This window comes from Benincasa hispida, chromosome 1, assembly GCF_009727055.1.
Source record: "Benincasa hispida cultivar B227 chromosome 1, ASM972705v1, whole genome shotgun sequence".
In the NCBI taxonomy this organism is placed as follows: Eukaryota; Viridiplantae; Streptophyta; class Magnoliopsida; order Cucurbitales; family Cucurbitaceae; genus Benincasa; species Benincasa hispida.
Genome location: NC_052349.1, coordinates 66,417,478 through 66,435,809, shown reverse-complemented (window position 1 = coordinate 66,435,809; position 18,332 = coordinate 66,417,478). Strand labels below are relative to the sequence as shown.

The window sequence follows — 18,332 nt, the reverse complement described above, 5'->3', positions numbered from 1 at the left end:
CAGAAGTTAACTAGTTAATCTTCGATCGAGAGGTCAAAATTTCAAATCTCGCAAAAATTAGAGAGTAGGAGTGATTTTTACGAAGAATTTGAGGATCAAGTTCTCTGTGAAATTTATTCATTTTTTTTGGAAAAAAAGATCTCAAAGAAATCTAATGTTTTCGTTTTCAAAAAACTATATGATTAAATGGATAATTTTCAACCTAATTCTCATTTCAAGGGAAAAAAATCTGGAATGTCCTAATACAGACAATAATATCTCATACATGAAAACATAATTAAAACAATTTCAACTATAATTTCGAAAAATTTAAATTTCAATATTACAAAATATTCTTCAATTTAAATATTACTAAACACGTTTTTACTTCCATTTAGAAAACAAAAATGAGAAAACAATTAAAGAAAAACAAGTAACAGAAAACTAGAAAATGTTGCCAAAGAGATCTTTTGTTTCCTTTTCATAGATACGTTTTAATATAGGATGACAAAATCCACGTCATTGTCAGGTCAGACAATTTTCCAGATGTCAAGCAGCATGCCACGTGGATAAATAATTTATACACTAAAATGCTCCTCAAAGAAGTCATTATCCATCTCTACAATGTGAGTTAAAATTTGGGTGATAATAGGACTAACAAAAAAAAAAAAAAAAAGTGTATGCTTATGTGTTCTTTTAAGTGAACAGATCTAAACATATTGAGAAGGTAAATTTGAGGGATAGGACTAACAAAAAAAAAAAAAAAAAAACCGTACCTAAGATTAGATATGATATATGATAAGTTAGTGAAGTTGTGATAATTTAAATCCAGCCTTCATTCAAACCTTCTGATTCTTCTTCCTCTTCAACTTCTCTAATGCTCTTTACTACTTCTGCAACTTTGTTTGATATACATTCTGTGTGCATTTCCAGCTCCTTCAAAATTGTTTTCAATTGTTCTTCATATGCAGCACATTTTCTCTTATATTTCTGCCTCTCATTGTACAACTCAATAGATAATTCTTGAATCCGCTTATCCTTTTCATCCTGCAAAATAATGAGCACACGCCCGACGCCAACTAATCAATTTTATGAGTATTTGAAAGATGATAAAAGCTAAAGGCTTCAAGAGAGTTGTTTCATAAATGCTTTCAAATAAAAATTCCAGATATGGAGAAAATGAAGCATCATAGCCACTCAAACTGAAAAGATGGAATGCTAATCCTTACCAATTTAGTCAAAAGGTAAAACATTAAACTCTTTTGATTGCGTTTCAGATGACCATACTGACATGGAAACACAAAATAAAAATCCATTTTGGGGTTTTGGACAAAGCAAGCACAACTCAATTGGCATATGGATGTGTTATTGACTGAACTATCTATAGTTCAAATCCCCTTACCCTTATTGTACTAAAAAAAAAGATAAGGGGTTTTGGGTGGACAATTAGATGAATGCATAATGTACATGGTCAAAGCTATGGCAAAAAGAGGGTAATGAATTAGAGATGGCTTCCTTTTGAAACAAAATATTTCAGAAGATATAAGATCAATGATAAAATGTTATTGACGGACCCTAAAGTCGATATTTCTGATTACAATAACCAGCGGATGATGGCAGTATTATAGAATAACCAACATAAAGTTGATTATTAAACTAACTCTACCACTTATAGGGAAAAAAACACAAACTAGAATTTCAATTATTCGTTCTACATCATGCAGTTGTAGTAGCCTTTACCATAACTGAATTTCAAAGAAAAAATCCAATTCAAGGTATCCCATCATCAAGCATGTTGGAAAAAATGAGTAAGAACCAAAAGGTAAACGCAATGCCTTTTCTTTCTACACGAAAGACGATTATCAACCAAAATTTTGATTCTAGAGTTTGATGATTGAATAGCTTTCTAATGCAAACTAACAAAGCAAGCTTGATAACCAACGGGATAGAAAACAGAACCAATACACACTGAATTATAACAAGCGAGGAAATTGTCAATAGAAATGCCTATGGGGAGTATATTAGTTATGTAAAACAAACAAGTCTAAAAACATACCTCATTGAGCAAGTTTTTTCCAGATCCTCGCCATGGGACTTTACTAGGACTCAGTAACAGATGATTGTGATCTTTAACAAATTTAGTGACAGCCCACTTCCCTCCATCCCTTAAAGCTAATCTCATCATTGCTTGACATCCCTCTCGTGTAATTGGTGGTGCTGGAAGTATCCTGTCTTTTCGGCATACATACTTTTTAGCACGAAATCCTTCTTTTGAGCAGACAAAATCCTGACCAATCACCTGATTGTTTACACGGGAACGACGATTATGATGTATTCGTACGGTGAATCCAACACGCCTACCATAATTAACATAGAATTCTCTAGCTTCGTCTCTAGAACTGAACTCCATACCTATGTATGGTCCTACTCCATCCATAGGTAAATCTACAACAGATTGTTCTGCTACCTTATCATCATCACGCAAGCAAAAGTCCAAGTCATTACGAATATCATCTATACTCCCACCCTTCTCACAGATTTCAGTCTGAATATCGATGTCACTTTCATCTGAATCAAATGTGTGACTGGATTGGCAGTCCATTACTTTCCTACAGAAGCATATAAGTCAAGCTTCCACCAATGGAAACACGAGGAAGGAGAAAACGAATTATATGAATGAATTGTACACAACAGATCCGCAAATATCGAATGCCTCCGTATTCTATCTCAATAACCCATAAAAAATTACAAGAAACGAAGAAAAGATTTAAGAAACTTCCAACTTCCAAGACATTAAACTACAAACAGAAGGTTTAATCAACATTTCCCACCCCACCGCAGACGCAGATTGCCCAAGAAAAGACTGAGGAAAGGCAAAAATACAAGAGAAATGAGAATAAAGCTCAAAAAGAGACAAAACTAGATAACATGCCGTCAAATTGGGCATAGTAATGCGAGACCCGATTACGAATTAGACCCGAAAACTTACTTCTACAAGAGCGTTACGAATATGGGGACCATTATACGTTGGCAGAAAGCAAGGCATTGTGTAGACAAACAAAACAAGGAGAGAATACCAGTGAAGTCACTCACCAGGAAACACAGAAGAGGGGAAAGGAAAGAAACCCTAGAACAGAAAGCGCATGATGGAGAAATGGGTGAGGGGATGTGGAAGCTTTTTGGCCATGGAGGTGGGAGGTTGAAGGGGAAGAAGGTCGCCGGCGGAAGCGGTTGATTTCGCCGGGAAGAAGGGAACGGTGAGAGTGAATGAGTGGTTCTGTTCAGTGTCAGTTTGGGAAAATTACAAAGCGTGTGTTTCCATATTTTTTTTAAAAAAAATACTATTATTATTATTATTTTTGGGTAAAGTTTGTTTTTAATATTTAATATGTACTTAAATGTGTTGCCTCTCGATGTCCACGAAAATGTCGACATTACCAAAATGTCAAGATTTAAATTTTAGAGAAATGTCGATAAAAAATATTGATTCCGATTAAATTTTTGAAATAAATTATAAAAATAATTTAAATTAACAAATAAAATATTTATATATTTTTTTAAATACGTTAAAAGGTGTATTATTTATATTATATTCACATTAGCTATATTTTGTTGCTTATTTCTTATACCTTATGGATTATTTTTACAATATAATAAAAATGTCGATTTAACCCTCCTATGTATCGAATTCGAACCCGTAAAAAATATTGACGCATCGACAAAAATTTAATATCATATTTACAATCATTGTTTAAAATGTCTATGTTGACAAAAATATTGTTCTATTAACTTTATCAATAAAATGTCGATGTCGATAAATATTTCTAAAAAATTATAAAAATAAAATAAAATAATGCTTTATTGAACAAATTAAAATGATGATTTATCTATTTCAATTGATATCATCTAAAATTAACTTAAAATTTAGGGGAATACATTAATTTCATTTCATTAAAAAAAAAAAAAAAGAATTCCAAAGTTTATGAGTCAAATTGAATGTTTCATAAATTTTAAACTACGAAGTACATATGATCACAGAGTGAGGCGAGATTTAGTAATATAGGGTACTAAAAATACTTTAATTAGGTTAATAATTGCAATGATATAATTTTTAAGAATAATAACGAAGTCAACATTTTAAACAAATTGTAAATATAATAAAGTCTATCTATTATACGGTCTATCACTAATATACTTCTATAAACGATATGATGTATCATTAATAAACTCCTACTAGTTAGTCTATTACTATAGACTATCTAAATTTTGCTGTATCTACCATTTTTTTTATTGTACTGATTAATATTTTGGGCTTGTTTGCTATATTTGTAACTGTCTCTATTTGGAATTGAGATTAATTACAATAATAATGTAATTTTTTTTAAAAAAATCACCAAAATAGGATAGTAGCAATTTTTTTTTAAAAAATTAATGTTGTTTAAAAAACAAATTCATGATAGATGAACTATTGATAAATTTGGAGGAAATCGTGTATTGAGATGATTAATTATACAAAAATCGTGTATCCCATACACGAGTTTGATTTTTTTTCTTTTGTCCTTTTAAATATTAATGCTGCCTAGGAGAAAAAAAAATCCCATCTATTATTCTTTCTTAATTCTCTATATAGCATCTTTTAGCAATTATTGTGTTAATTTGTCCGGCAAATTAATGTATTATTCTTTCTTAATTCTCGACATAGTTGGTTCTCTCTCCACATTTATTATGTTAATTTGACCTTTTTTTTTGTTTAATTAATTATTTGTAATATATTTTCATCAATTCACCTTGAATTTTTTCTTCACTATTGTCACATATACCTATTTTTATTTGTCATATTTAATTTGAGATATATACCATTATATAGAAGTGATATTATTTTATTCATGCAATCTAACATATATACTAGAGATGTATTTCTTATTCAATCTTTTATAAATGGATACTACTACACAAAACTCTTAATGTTGTTGTTGAAAATGATGAAATTCTACTTCAAATTTTGAATTAATGCAGAGAATTGAAGAATATATATGCATAAAAGGAAATTTCAAAATTCAGACGTGAATAAATTTAGGTAAATTGAATTGCTAAAACTTGGAAATATTTTTCGAAATAGATTTGGGAGGGTTTCGTAAATTTAATGTGTCAATTTTCTTTCTTATTTGAAGTGATTTTTCAATTGTAGGTACGAAATGAGTCAAATTAGAAAATATTATTTAAAATATTTTTAATGGCTGGTGAATCACTTATCAAAAAGTAGATTTTGATTACTAATGATGAATGCAGGTTGAGTCTCGAACATCTTCGGTGCCTCGCCCTAAGAGAACTTCACTACTTTGAAAGTTGAGTTTTTCCTTTTATTTTGTTGTGCCTGGACATGAGTAAACTACTTTCTTTATTCGTATTCTATACAAAAGGAATTAGCCTAGACAGAGAACCTCATACTAAGAATTCTGAAAAAAATCTCTGATTCATTTTGATTAAGTTTCCTTCCTATTAATCTTTAAAAATTATAACATGTGGAAATCGTGTATCATGTCCACGAGTTTCGTGTCTTCAATGGCATCCAGTTGGCAACATCATTGTGTAAATCATGTAATGAGTCTAGGAGTGTACATGAGTTGGGTTGGGGGATTTTTCCAAAAATTTGGGTTGGTCAGGTTGGCAACCTGAATGACCCGAATAAGGTCCCCAACCCAACCCAACCCAACCCAACTCAACCCTTTTAAATTCGGATTGGTGGGGTTGGGTTGTCGGGTTATTTATTCTTTTTCTTTTCTTTTTTATTAACTTAAAATATTAAATTTGTGTACAACACATACTAATAATTAAAATTTCATAAAACTCAAATATTAAGTATTAAAATCCAAAATATCTATGACGAACTTCATACAAACATCATAAAAATATATATGAGTTATAATATTTATAAATTATAATATATATATATAAGAAATTTGGGTTGGGTTGGGTCAACCCGAATTTTTAAAAGTGCAACCCGAATCCAATCAAATCTGAAAAAAAATATAAAAAAATCCAACCTAACCCAACCCAACCCTTACAATTTAGGTTAGGTAGTATGAATTGTTTGAGTTGTCGGGTCATTTGAACATCCCTAAAGGGATCTATGATTTAGGCCAAAATCGTGTACGGGGTCCATGATTCATTTATTAACTTGTGGATGTGATACACGATTTAGGAAAATCATATATGGGGTAGTCCACGATTTACCTACCCTATCTTTTAGAACAATTTGACATTCACTCTGTTTTGTTCATTAGTTATTTAAATTACATTATTTTTTTAAAAAAATTAGTGGAAGTGATTTTCAAGTAGTTAAATTTACTTTTGTCATTTTCAAATTTACTTCAAAGCATAACTTTAATGATTCAAAATAAAAGATAAATCAATTTAATTTTTGATTTTATATTGTTAAGTACGAATTCCATACAATTAAAATTGAATTTGAATAATTAAAAGTATGTTTGGAAACAATTTGAAAAATGTCAAAAATGATTTTAACTATTTCAAAATTACTCTCTAACATGTTCTTAATCTTTATACTTTCAAAATTGATAACAAGTTAGTTATTCTTTGAATTTTAATTTGTACTGAATTTAGTCCCTACATGGTTTAATATTTCCAATAACATATTATCCCTATCATAAAAAATATTGTTAAGATTTAATAGGAACTCTTAAACCTAGATTGTTAAAAATAATGAAGGCTAAAATGTATTTACAAACTACACAAACTAAATTTGATTTTCAATATACTGTATATTTGCTTTTCTTTCAAGCAGAAACCAAATTTCAATATTTAGGAATACAAACAAAAATTATGATAAAATAAGTCCTAAAGTACAATCACCAAAACAGTAGATTTATTTTATTTCATTTTTTAAAACTTCTATGTTTATTGTTGATAGAGAGAGAACTTGATGTAATAAACTGTTGCCAAAAAAAGTGTCCGGCAAAGATCGAAGTGATGAAGCCATTACAATGAGTTTGAGATTTTTCACTATTCAATGTAAAGGGTGATGTACTTCAAAGACTTATTGAATCTACATCCAACCGTTATAATTAGACAATCGCATGAGAAAAGGACATGAAGGGTATTTTTATAATTTCAAAAGGTTCTATGATTTTTAAATGCTATATATGTAATTTTATAATAAGTAGGGGTATGACTATGGGCTCAAATTTCTCTATTCTCTCTGCCTTGATTTTTACAATAAAGGATGTATATTTCTGATACAACAGAGTTAGCAGCATAGAAATAGAGTTACCAATGAAGCCTGAAACTAGCAGCTTGCATAAGAGGGTGAGCAAGGTAAGCACCTATTGTCAGTGCAGTGATTGATAGATATGGCAAGCGAACGAACTCCTTGTAGTAATCATCTGGCAACTTTTGACGACCGTCCACAATGGCAGCGAATGGGACAATGCTCGTTCGCCTTTTCACGGCTTCAAAATCTGCCCCATATCGCTTGGCTAGCCTCCTGTCTCCGTTCCAAACGCCGAACAGATGATGTCCTATCAAACCAATGGAAGCTGCTACTGCAACAGAGTTCCCAATCCAGATTGTGTGAGCAAGGCACCACATCACCTGTCCAACCATCTTCAAAGAGAAACCAAGATTTGCAAGGTCAGTGTTTATGGAAAGGGAGTTTTCTGGTTGGTGGTCTTTTTATCCTCCCCTCTTGAAATATCATCTGATCTCAAAATAGATAGTGATGAAATCCATTTTGTCTTTCATCTTCTTTTGTGTTATTCTAACAGACTAAATGTGATGCAACATGATATATAGTTCAGTTTGGATCCTAATTTTGGTCTCTAAACTTTCAGTTGGCTAACTTATTGTTAATCATTTAACAAGAATGACTCAACAACTATCAATGAATACTTTGACATAAAAAATCGGTCTATTAATCAAGTAGTACATAAAATGCGTCCAGCTGATCTAACAGGTCAATGAAAACTCTAGTTCATCAATGAATTCAAGCCGAAACCACTAGATTAACAATAATAAAGAAAAATAATTGGGTGTATCCTGGGCTATACATATATTTTTGTGTAGCCCACTCACGTGCTCAATCACAAGTTGACATGTGGCAAATTTGCCTTTCCTAAAAAAGATAACTTTTCTTTTTTAATATTTTTTCCCTTTCATGATTGACAGGGATGCATGGAAATGAGTGCAACTAAGTATTAATCAGCAATAAAACCCTGATACTACCCTGAGACTATAAGGAAATGAAATGAACATTCAATATAATGAAACACAAACATACCTGTGGATGCCTAGTTATTCTAATGATGCCTGTTTCCCAAAGGTGCATTTTCGGTTTATCGACTGCTGCAACCTCCAGCAGATTAAATGTGGAAGGATAGAGGAAGAAGAAGGAGACAAATGAACTGAGCCACACAAGTTGATGCAGTCCGGGAACGCTTTGGAGCTGCCACAACTGTACTCCATCGTATCGATGGTTAATGAAATACACCTGAATACAACTCCTTAGTGTAAACAAGTCAATATGCTTGTGCATTCAGAGAAATTGAATGAATAATAGGTACTGAGATAACTTCAAGCATATTGCATTTACTTCATCAAGTTCAAGAGAAAAGAAGAGGTAAGGTATCTACCACAGTGCTAACAGCCAATGGCAGAGAAACTCCAGCAAACAAAACCCGAAAAGCTCGCTCCCCAACAAGCTTCTCGCCCTGATCTCGGAGACTAGCCAAACCACTATGGACAATGGCAAAAATGAACGTGAGGAGCAACATCACAACCTGCAAAAGAAAGTTTCAAGACTTAGATTCATTTAATCAAGTGAGATTCCGAAATTCAACATCAAACCATGAGCAAAATAATCCTTATGCTACGTTCATCCTCCCCAATCATTGATAAACAAAAGACACACAAGACCTTTGTCACTGAATTTAATATCCGTGAGTTATGTATGTACTTTTTCTAACTGAGTTGGAAACATTCCAAATTTCGGACGACTTGGCTCAAGAATGCTACTAATGAATACAATTTTAGAACTCCTACATCCATCATTCATTAGAAGTTTACTAAAAGCAAGGACAAAACTAAACCTTCTAAAAGCCTTAGCAACCAAACCAACCAGTAAAAATCATCTGAGAGAAAGAAAATCTCTACTATTTTGAGGAACACTACATTTAAACTATAAAACAGCAGAATTTGAATGAACACTGCCTTCTATAAGATATTCGGATTCAGCTCCAAAATGGAAATAAAATTAAAGAAAACGAAGTGATACGAAAGTGAACCTCATGACTATCCGAAATTCCAGAAACAGCATCAACAAAGGCCTTCCCAACCCCCCCAGCAGAGTTATCAATCCAAACAACGTTCAACACGAACAGAACAACTCCCAAAATCACAGTGAAATAAACCCAGGAAGTCAATTTCTGGTCGGAAAGATCAAAAGCAGCAGCGTCCTCGCCGACAAAGCCGCCGTCGTCGGAAACAGAGGTCGACCCACCACTCTCGCTGTCTCCAATAGAAGCCTCGGCGGCAAATCGAGGACGTCGGGAAATAGGTGTGGAGTTGAATGAGAAGGGAAGTTGCAGAGGGCAATTGGGGGTCGAAATTGAAAAGGGTCGGAGGGTAGTTGCATCAGGGCGGCGATGGCGACGGGAGGAGAGAAATGGAGGGGAAAAAGGGGGAGTGGCGGAGGCAACCGCCATTGGAGCACTGGATAGTGAGGTGGTTGTGAGTGGAAAGTAAGAGGAGAAGGCAATGAAGATCGAGGAGGTTGAGCAATGGAAAATGGAAGAGAATCTGAGGTAATTGGTGCGCTTCAAAGGAGGTTTTGGATTTTATGGAATTATGTATATGCAGCTTGCAGGCCTATTCAACAACTAAGTAAAAGTCAACTTTTTCATGTAGTTGATTATTTTAGACATCTAGTACAAGATTAACATCAAAATTTTACTAATTTTTTAAATATTATATAATTGATTCATATCATAAAATGCATCAATTTAAATTTCTATTTGGGCACTCTTACTATGAAAAAATGGATTTGTGCATGATCATGAGTTTTCCTCAAATTTTAGTCATGTTTTATTAAACTAAGTTTTCTGGAAGGTAATTATGCTTAAACATTGTTATTTGCTGATTTGAAGCTAATTAGTTGAATTTTGGCAGATTTTAAGGTTGTTTCTCCAAAATTTACATTTGATGTGCCCACAGCAGAAGTTAGGGGTGAGCATAAAAGCATAAAAAATCGATTTGACCAATCGAAACCGACCGAATTGAAGTCGATTGGTCGGTTTTCAGTTTTCATATAAAAATTTTGGAAACCCAACCGATATATGTAAAGATTATTTTTTTCTTCTAAAAAATAAGTATAAAAGTAAGCCCGCTACCACCAACCAAGCCCAAGCTTATTGCCTTAGTATTGATTTACTATTTTCTTTTTATGTTGCCTAAATTCCAAGCCTACTACATGATTGATTTAATTTTTTCATAAAAAATGATTGATTTAAATTTTAAAAAGTTGCAAATTATGTTAACCTAACAATAACACTTCATCAATGGACAAAAACCGAACGTTGGCTGGTTTTCACGCACTTTTTTGGTCAATTTTTAGTGTTGGTTTTCTCCAAAAAATGACACTGATCGATCGATGCACACCCCTAGCAGAAGTGATGCGCTCGCAACAATTAGCCCTAAAATTTCAGAAATCGAACAAGTCAAAGGCAGTACCGGTTCTCATTTTTTTGTTTTGATTTCACCTGAAAATTGCTCAAAGCTTGACATCCAGCCTTCCCCATCTATTTTTATGCCTATAAAAAGGTTGGAAACCCTTCCCCTCAAGGATGCAAATCACCATAGCCCCCCCTCCCCCCATCTTCTTCGGTTCCTTCGGTTCTACCATCTTTTACAGTAGTCCTTCGGTTCCTTCTCAGTATTTCAAGTTAGTAGCCTTAAGAATGAAAGTTCCTCTACTAGTGGTTCTAGAATATATCTTCCCACGAAAGTGTATTTTGCGAAATGATTTCACCTTGAAAAAGGAAAAATCATCCTAGGGAAAGACTTGAAGTTTGAGAACCTTCCCAAGTTCTTTAAAGTTGTTATTTTCTAGCTTTGTTTTCCATTTAGATTTTGTAATTATTTTATTTTTCTATCTTTTCATCAATCAAACTACATTGTAGCAATGATTATTGATTTAATAAAAATGTTATTATGTCATCTATCAGGAGCTAAATTCTTTAAGGAGTTCAATAATGTAGATGCCATAGGGTCTTTATGACTCGAGTAATATTGCACTTCATACCAACTTGATTTATGCATTCTCTTTGTTGAAATTAAAGTTAATATTGGTAAATTAAATTGGTCACTTAATTCAACAATCTAGTGGAGCTTTAATGCTGAGAAGACTAGAGTATAAACAAATCTCACAAAGGGATATGGGACCAAGAGCATAGGAATAGGAGGGTCATGTCACCTTAGGAATGAGGGACACCATAGGGTAAAGAAATTGAACTTAAATTAATCTAGGGTTCAGCTACCCATGGGAACATTCGGTAGTAGCTTCTTATAACTCCTAAAGGGATTGGACACCAGATCAAATAGACATAGATTTCTGCTCATGCATATTTCACTGTCTTAGTGTAATGCGGCCGCATCACTTTTAACACAGAATCTGAAAGGTTGAAGCATTGTTAGCCCTATTCGTACCATTGTTTACTGTTTCTAAATTCAATTCCTACTCATTTACATCACACTTCATTTTGGTTACCTTCGGTTGCATTAGAATTACAGTCTTGTTCAAATTAAAACTACTGCTAGTCCTGTGGGTTCGATCTTAGAATATTTTGAGATTATAACTTCTTCGACAGTGTATGCTTGCATTTAGACCTTGCTTATCTGAAATATTTTACCTTTTATATATTTGGTCGATCAAGTTTTTGGCGCCATTTTCAGAGACTAGCAGAATTTTTATTTCATTATTGACTGTGAATGATCAATGTGGCCGCATTGACTTTATTTAAGGAAAATCTAACTCCTTTTCGTTGCTGTTTGTTTTGCAAGGAATAGCTAGTGCATGAAAAGTAGGCCTTGCCTTTTTCAACCAAATCTTGAAATATAAAGGTGTAGGGGGATCGAATCCCGCAACGAAAGCGTTTTGTTAAAACGCCTTGCATCCCGCAATTTGATTTTTACATAAACATAATCATTGAATTAAAACAAAATTTAAACATGTAAATTAGCATGCATTATGGAAAAGATTAGAACGATTCTTACCTTTTTAGATTCCCAAGTTCCACGAACAATCCTCTTCTAGTTTCAACGAACGAATCTCCAACGATCTTGATCACAAACAATTTCTCGAATAATCTCGAACACTACCACGAGTGTAACCTCGTTATTCTCTGGGATTCCAATAGAGGGATATGTGGTATCCAACTATTGGGAGAAGAAGAGAAGAAGAGAGTTTTGGAGAATAGAGAGGATTTTCTTTATGGATTAGGGAAAATTTTTTGCCCAATAACACTATGATGTTGTGTATTGTGTTCTGTATCTCAGTGTATTCCCAAAGGGCCATAAGAAGGTCTTTATATAGAGAAGAACTAAGCCCTTTTCCTAATATTTTCCTTTTATATAATTAAATACTAAATGACATTTATTTAATTAATTAGCCCAATTAAATAACACTTATTTAATTTTAATTTGTAAAATAATTAAATAATTATTGATACATTAAACCCAATTTAATGTATATATTTAATTATCATATACATCCCATGTATATGTGTAAAACTTCTTTATTAATTAATTCTTCGTGAATCTAATTCATTTGAATTAATTAATAAAAATCTTATTCAAATATTACTTTCCAATTTAATTATAGATCATATCTGTAATTAAATTATATATTAATCACATTAATATATACTATCCTCAAATTAATTTGAAAAATTCAAATTATCCCTCTTAAGTATCCTCTAGAGAGCTAACAAGGGGACTTGATGGACCTGTAAATCAGAAGCTCCAACGATATGAGATTAATTGACTAACTCATTAACCAAATTAATCAATATTTGTTAACTGTGGGTACACTCAACTAAAGACCTATAACTGCACTATTCTAACTACAGTTATATTTCTGTGTCCACGGATATAGATCAATACCAGCAAATTAGTCATTCATGAGTTTTCGTAACTCCAACTGGGTCAAATTACCATTTTACCCTTGGGTTACCTCTGACCCCTTAAATATCAGTGCTTCTCTAACGAACAACCTGTTTATGGTCCAACCAATAAACAAAAATCCCTCTCAGGCCAACGAGAGGGTAGGACCCTTTGTTCAAGTCCTGGAGACACCACTTAAGGGAACACTCATCTACTTATCCTTAAGGCGGGAAGGAGTGACTTTCATCTTGTATTATTATGTTCATAACTTCTCACTCGGTTTTGTCTCCAAAATGGTAGGCTTATTGGATCGACGATCTAGCCACTCTCATCCATATAAATCAGTTCATAATATACCCAGGATTAAGACTAAGTCGCCTAGGTTATCCTAATGAATAAAGAACCTAACTAGTCAACGGTGTTACATCTAGTGGTTACTATTTCGCGATCCATTCTTATGCAAACTCATTGTATAAGATACCCCCACTCGCGTGTCACCTACACTAATGCGTTGGATCATTACATTTGTATCAAATACAAAGTAGGCCTTATCCATAATGTTACTAGGATAAGGTACCCAACCTTATCCCTATACTATAGACCCTTTAGGTTGTATCTCGAACATTGATCCCTGTATGTCTCCACATACAATTCAAGACTCATAAGACTGCCTTAGATGTTCGTTTATTGGATTTAGGATTATTAATGATAGAGTAAGCATGCATGACACGGAAGCAAACAGAATCCTTAAGCACTCTAATTCCATTAATTTGAGTAACAAGCATGCATATTCAAAGTTTTTATCATTAGGATTTCAAGTAGAATACCTTTGATGATTTCCACAAAATCCTTCTTCAATCTTTGTAGTAGACCTCCAAAAGAGTCTTCTATACTAATCTCAGGCTTTAGATTGAGTGGTGGAGAGAAGGAATTTTGGAGAGTTGAGAGAAAATAGTTCCAACAATTTTTCTCTTCAAAATCGATTTTGCATGTATACCAATTCAATTGATTTATGCAGTATTTAATCAAATTAAACATGCAAAATAGCTAATTGATATCTTGACACTTCAAAACCCACTAATTAGATGTTAATTTAGTGAAAAAAGTGGGATAATCCCACTTTACAATTTCAAAAGATTTTTCAATTTTGATTTTATTTAATTTTAATTTTTTTAAATAAAATAAAATATAGTCATGAAATTGAATTATAAATTGAAAATGATTTATTTTTAAATAATTAAATAAACAAATTTATTAATCAAATTAATAAATAATAATTTAATATTAAATATTAAATTAATAAAACACCTAATTTAAACATGAATCCTTATTCATGTAATCAATATTTAAATATCTTGAGCTCTCTAAATTCGTTTATTTCAATAAATTTAAACGTTAATTATATCGAATATAATTATCCAAACCTTAATTAGAATTTTAACATTTCAAATTCACTCAATATTCTAATATAAGGTTTAATCCTTTTATGAGCTAGTAGATGAACCTAATGGACATAAAAATTATGAGCTCCAATGATTTGAGATTAATTGACTAAACTCTTTAAACCGAATTAATCAATATTCGTTAACTACCGAGACATACCACTATAGCTTAGTAGTTGCACTCTCCTCACTGTAGATATATTTCTGTCCACTTGATTTAACCATAATCAGTAAGTCAATCCTTTGCAGATCGTTCATATTTACAACTAGGACAAAATTACCGTTTTACTCCTATAATACATCTTGCTCCTTAATTCTCCACTGATTTTCTATTGAAGAATTGGTTTATAGTCCAACCAATAAACCAAATCCCTCTGTATCATGAGAGGGCGAGACCTTTTTGTTCAAGACCAAGAGTTAGTATTTGAGGAACAACCTATTTGCTAACCTTTAAGATGGGTAGGAGTGATTTCCTTTTTGCAGGACTATGTCTCCAACTATATATCTGGTCTTACTCCTAAAATGGGAGGCTTATTAAGGGGTAACGTTGAACCAGTCTCACCTACACAGATTAAAGGATAATCTCGAATAAACAAGAGTTCATAGTTAGCTCAGGATTAAAATCGAGTTACCTTAGGTCATCAATTTGAAATAGTCAGTTTTAATAAAATGGTTGTTATAAAGAAAAGGGACTATTTCGTGGCCTGGTCTTATGCAAACGTCTTTTGCATAGGATGCTCCCACTCGCATATCTTCACATGAAATATTTTGGGATCATATCGTTTGTATCACTATACAAAATGGGTCACATGCATAGTGTCTCCAGGATAAGGTACCCATCATCATCCATATATTTATAGACCTTTTTGGCTATATACTAAAACTCGATCCTCTTTTATATCTCTACATAAAGTTTAAGTATTCATATTATAATCATGAATTTGTTTGTTGGATTTTATAAAAGAATGCAATTCAATAACATATTTATTGATAAATATTTCAACAACAATTTTATTGTTAATAGAATATGTTTAATGCTTACAAGCTGCGAGTTTTAGGACATGTTCAACAATTAAGACAAAATAGACAACAATAGAAACAATAACATTTATTGGTTTAACATCTATAACTCTTTATTGATGACAATCAATTAATAACATTTACTATCTATGAGTTTTAGAGCATAAAACTAAAAAACTCTTAGTTGAACTAAAATTCTAGTTAATGGGTAGTACACAATCCAAAAGGTGGGATAATGCTAAATACAATAAACTAGGGCATCCATATACCCATTACACATCTCCCATTTGCCCTAGATTATACAATGTACATGTCTCATAAACCTAGACTGTCTAGATGATCCTCAAACACTTTAGCCATGAGAGCCTTCGTAAATGGATTAGCAATGGCTACTGCCCATTGTTATCACAGTATAAGGTGATAGGTAAGTCCATATTTGGAATCACTTCCAAATCACTTAGGAACTTCCTTAGCCAAACAGCTTCCTTTGCTGCTTCACAAGAAACTACATAATCAACTTTCATAGTGGAATCTGCGTATCCTTGCTTGATACTACGCCATGCTACAGCTCCCCCATTCAGGGTAAACACTGATCTTGACGTGGATTCCTTGGAATCCTTGTTAGTTTGGAAATCAGAGTATGTGTATCCTATAAGGATCAAATCCTTATCTCCATACACCAGTTTGTAGTCCCTTATTCTCCTAAGATACTTGAGGATGTTCTTACTGTCGTCCAGTAGTTTAACCCTGGATTGGATTGGTACCTATTGACACTTCCCATTACATAATAAATGTCTGGCCTAGTGTAGAGCATAGCATACATTAAGCTGCCCACAATTGAGGCACAAGGAATACGTCTCATATCCTCAAATTCTTGGGGTGTCTTAGAACACTGTTCCTTAAACAAATGAATCTCGTGCCTGAAAGGTAAAAAAACCATTATTAGAGTTCTACATTGAATATCGAGTCAACATTTTGTCGATATAGGTTGTGTAAGATAAAGCTAGCATTCTGTTCTTGCGATCCCTGATGATTTGAATCCCAAGTACATACCGTGCCTTTCCCAAATCTTTCATTTGAAATTGGGCTGCCAGCCATTCCTTAATGTTAGTAAGATACCCTACATCATTCCCAATGAGTAGAATATTGTCCACATAAAGTATTATAAAAGCTACTTTATCGTTTATGATTTTCTTGTAAATACAATGTTCATCAACGTTTTGATCAAAACCAAAAGATTTGATCACTGTATCAAATCTAATGTTCCAAGATCTGGATGTCTATTTCAACCCATAAGGATCGATTCAGCTTGCAAACTTTTTGCTCCTGATCTTGGACTACAAACCCCTCAAGCTGAGACATAAAGATATTCTCCTTCAGATTGCCATTAAGAAAGCAGTCTTGACATCCATTTGCCATATCTCATAGTCATAATATATGACTATGGATAAGAGAATTCTTATAGACTTAAGCATAGCAACAGGGAAAAAAGTTTCCTCACGAAGGTCTATACCTTTCTAGCTATATCTCTCTTTCTTTTGTAGACCCATTTACACCCTATGGGTTTGACCCCTTCAGGTAAATTTACAAGTTCCTATACTGAATTGGAGTACATGGACTCCATTTTAAGGTTCATGGCTTTGACCCATTGGTTCTTGTCTACATCATTCATTGCCTGTTTGTAGGACAATGGATCCTCAACACCATCATCTGGTATGACAACCTGAGTTTCAGTTAAACCTAAGTAATGGTCAGGTTGTATCACAACCCTTCCACTGCGTCAAGGCACTCTCAACAATTGAGAAGGACGAGACTGACCTGAAGTATTGGCTCCTTCATTAACTCTTGATGAATGACCAACTTCATCAACAACCCTTATTGATTCTTTAGTAGCTTCACTTAATACTATTTTGCTACATGGTTTATGATCTCTCATGTGATCTTCCTCTAAAAATGTAACGTTTGTCGATAAAAACACTTTATTTTCTTGAGGGTCATGAACAAACCACCTCAACTGTAGTCTTTATTGCATACCCCCAAAACAAGTTAGGCAATTGAGCATAGCTCATCATAGAACGAACCATATCTAATAAGGTTCCATTTCTCCTTTCTGATACACCGTTCTGCTGAGGTGTACCAAGTGCTGAGAGTTGGGATAGTATTCCAAGTTCTATCAAATAGTTATGGAATTCTAAATCCATGTACTCTTCACCCCGGGATTGAATCCCAAGTAGAAGCTTGTGAATGCCTTGCATTTAGAAATCCAAATTTTAAAGAAACAAAAACAATAAAATAAAACATGTAATTTTAGGATAAACATTCAAAGAACACATAGGCATGCTTGAAAAAGGAAGAATATGAGAAATCACAATTTACCTTTGTTGATTCCTTTAGTTTTCTTCTTCCACCATTATAAATAATCTCAAACTTCTCTAACATAGAAGGACACCACCAATGAGATTATCTTGCTGTTCTCTAGGATTCAAAGAACTTGGAATTGTGGTCTCCAAAAACTTTGAGGAGGAAAAGGGTAGAGAATTCTAGAGAGAAGTTAGAGAGAAGGTGGAGGCTAAGTTTTTATGTGATATCAAAAACTTATCTAAAATGGCTATAAGGATGTATTTATATAGAGAAGGGTTAACTCCTTCTCCAAGAGTTTCCTTTTATGCCCTTAGTGCTAATTAATTAAGTAACCCTTATTTAATTAATTGATACATT

At 33.1% G+C, this 18,332-nt stretch overlaps 2 protein-coding genes across 3 annotated transcripts; both read right to left on the bottom strand.

The window, feature by feature from the left end:
* Positions 1-725: 725 nt before the first annotated feature.
* LOC120088768 (protein FAR1-RELATED SEQUENCE 5) lies at positions 726-3,294 on the bottom strand. Of its 2 annotated transcripts, none has more exons than XM_039046214.1 (3): positions 2,969-3,294; positions 2,036-2,588; positions 726-1,026 (listed from the first exon to the last, which is right to left on the bottom strand). In XM_039046214.1, exons 2-3 carry the CDS (start codon positions 2,579-2,581, stop codon positions 802-804), a joined length of 771 nt encoding a protein of 256 aa, XP_038902142.1. In that variant the 5' UTR covers positions 2,582-2,588; positions 2,969-3,294; the 3' UTR covers positions 726-801. The 2 variants fall into 2 exon arrangements, with proteins under 2 accessions (XP_038902142.1, XP_038902135.1); XM_039046207.1 differs by having other exon boundaries at positions 3,073-3,294.
* Positions 3,295-7,077: 3,783 nt separating this feature from the next.
* Positions 7,078-9,836, bottom strand: LOC120073753 (15-cis-zeta-carotene isomerase, chloroplastic). The gene is made up of 4 exons (XM_039026618.1): positions 9,279-9,836; positions 8,628-8,774; positions 8,276-8,485; positions 7,078-7,602 (listed from the first exon to the last, which is right to left on the bottom strand). The coding sequence occupies exons 1-4, from the start codon at positions 9,696-9,698 to the stop codon at positions 7,267-7,269; spliced, it is 1,113 nt and encodes a 370-aa protein (XP_038882546.1). The 5' UTR covers positions 9,699-9,836; the 3' UTR covers positions 7,078-7,266.
* Positions 9,837-18,332: the final 8,496 nt, after the last annotated feature.

Excerpts from the sequence above, each read along its gene's own strand:
- LOC120088768 (XM_039046214.1), bottom strand. The coding sequence starts at position 2,581 with ATGGACTGCCAATCCAGTCACACATTTGATTCAGATGAAAGTGACATC. Across the intron at positions 1,027-2,035 it reads GAAAAAACTTGCTCAATGAG|GATGAAAAGGATAAGCGGAT; the intron begins GTATGTTTTTAG and ends ATTATTTTGCAG.
- LOC120073753 (XM_039026618.1), bottom strand. The coding sequence starts at position 9,698 with ATGGCGGTTGCCTCCGCCACTCCCCCTTTTTCCCCTCCATTTCTCTCC. Across the intron at positions 8,775-9,278 it reads GAATTTCGGATAGTCATGAG|GTTGTGATGTTGCTCCTCAC; the intron begins GTTCACTTTCGT and ends TTTCTTTTGCAG. Across the intron at positions 8,486-8,627 it reads CATTGGCTGTTAGCACTGTG|GTGTATTTCATTAACCATCG; the intron begins GTAGATACCTTA and ends AGTTGTATTCAG.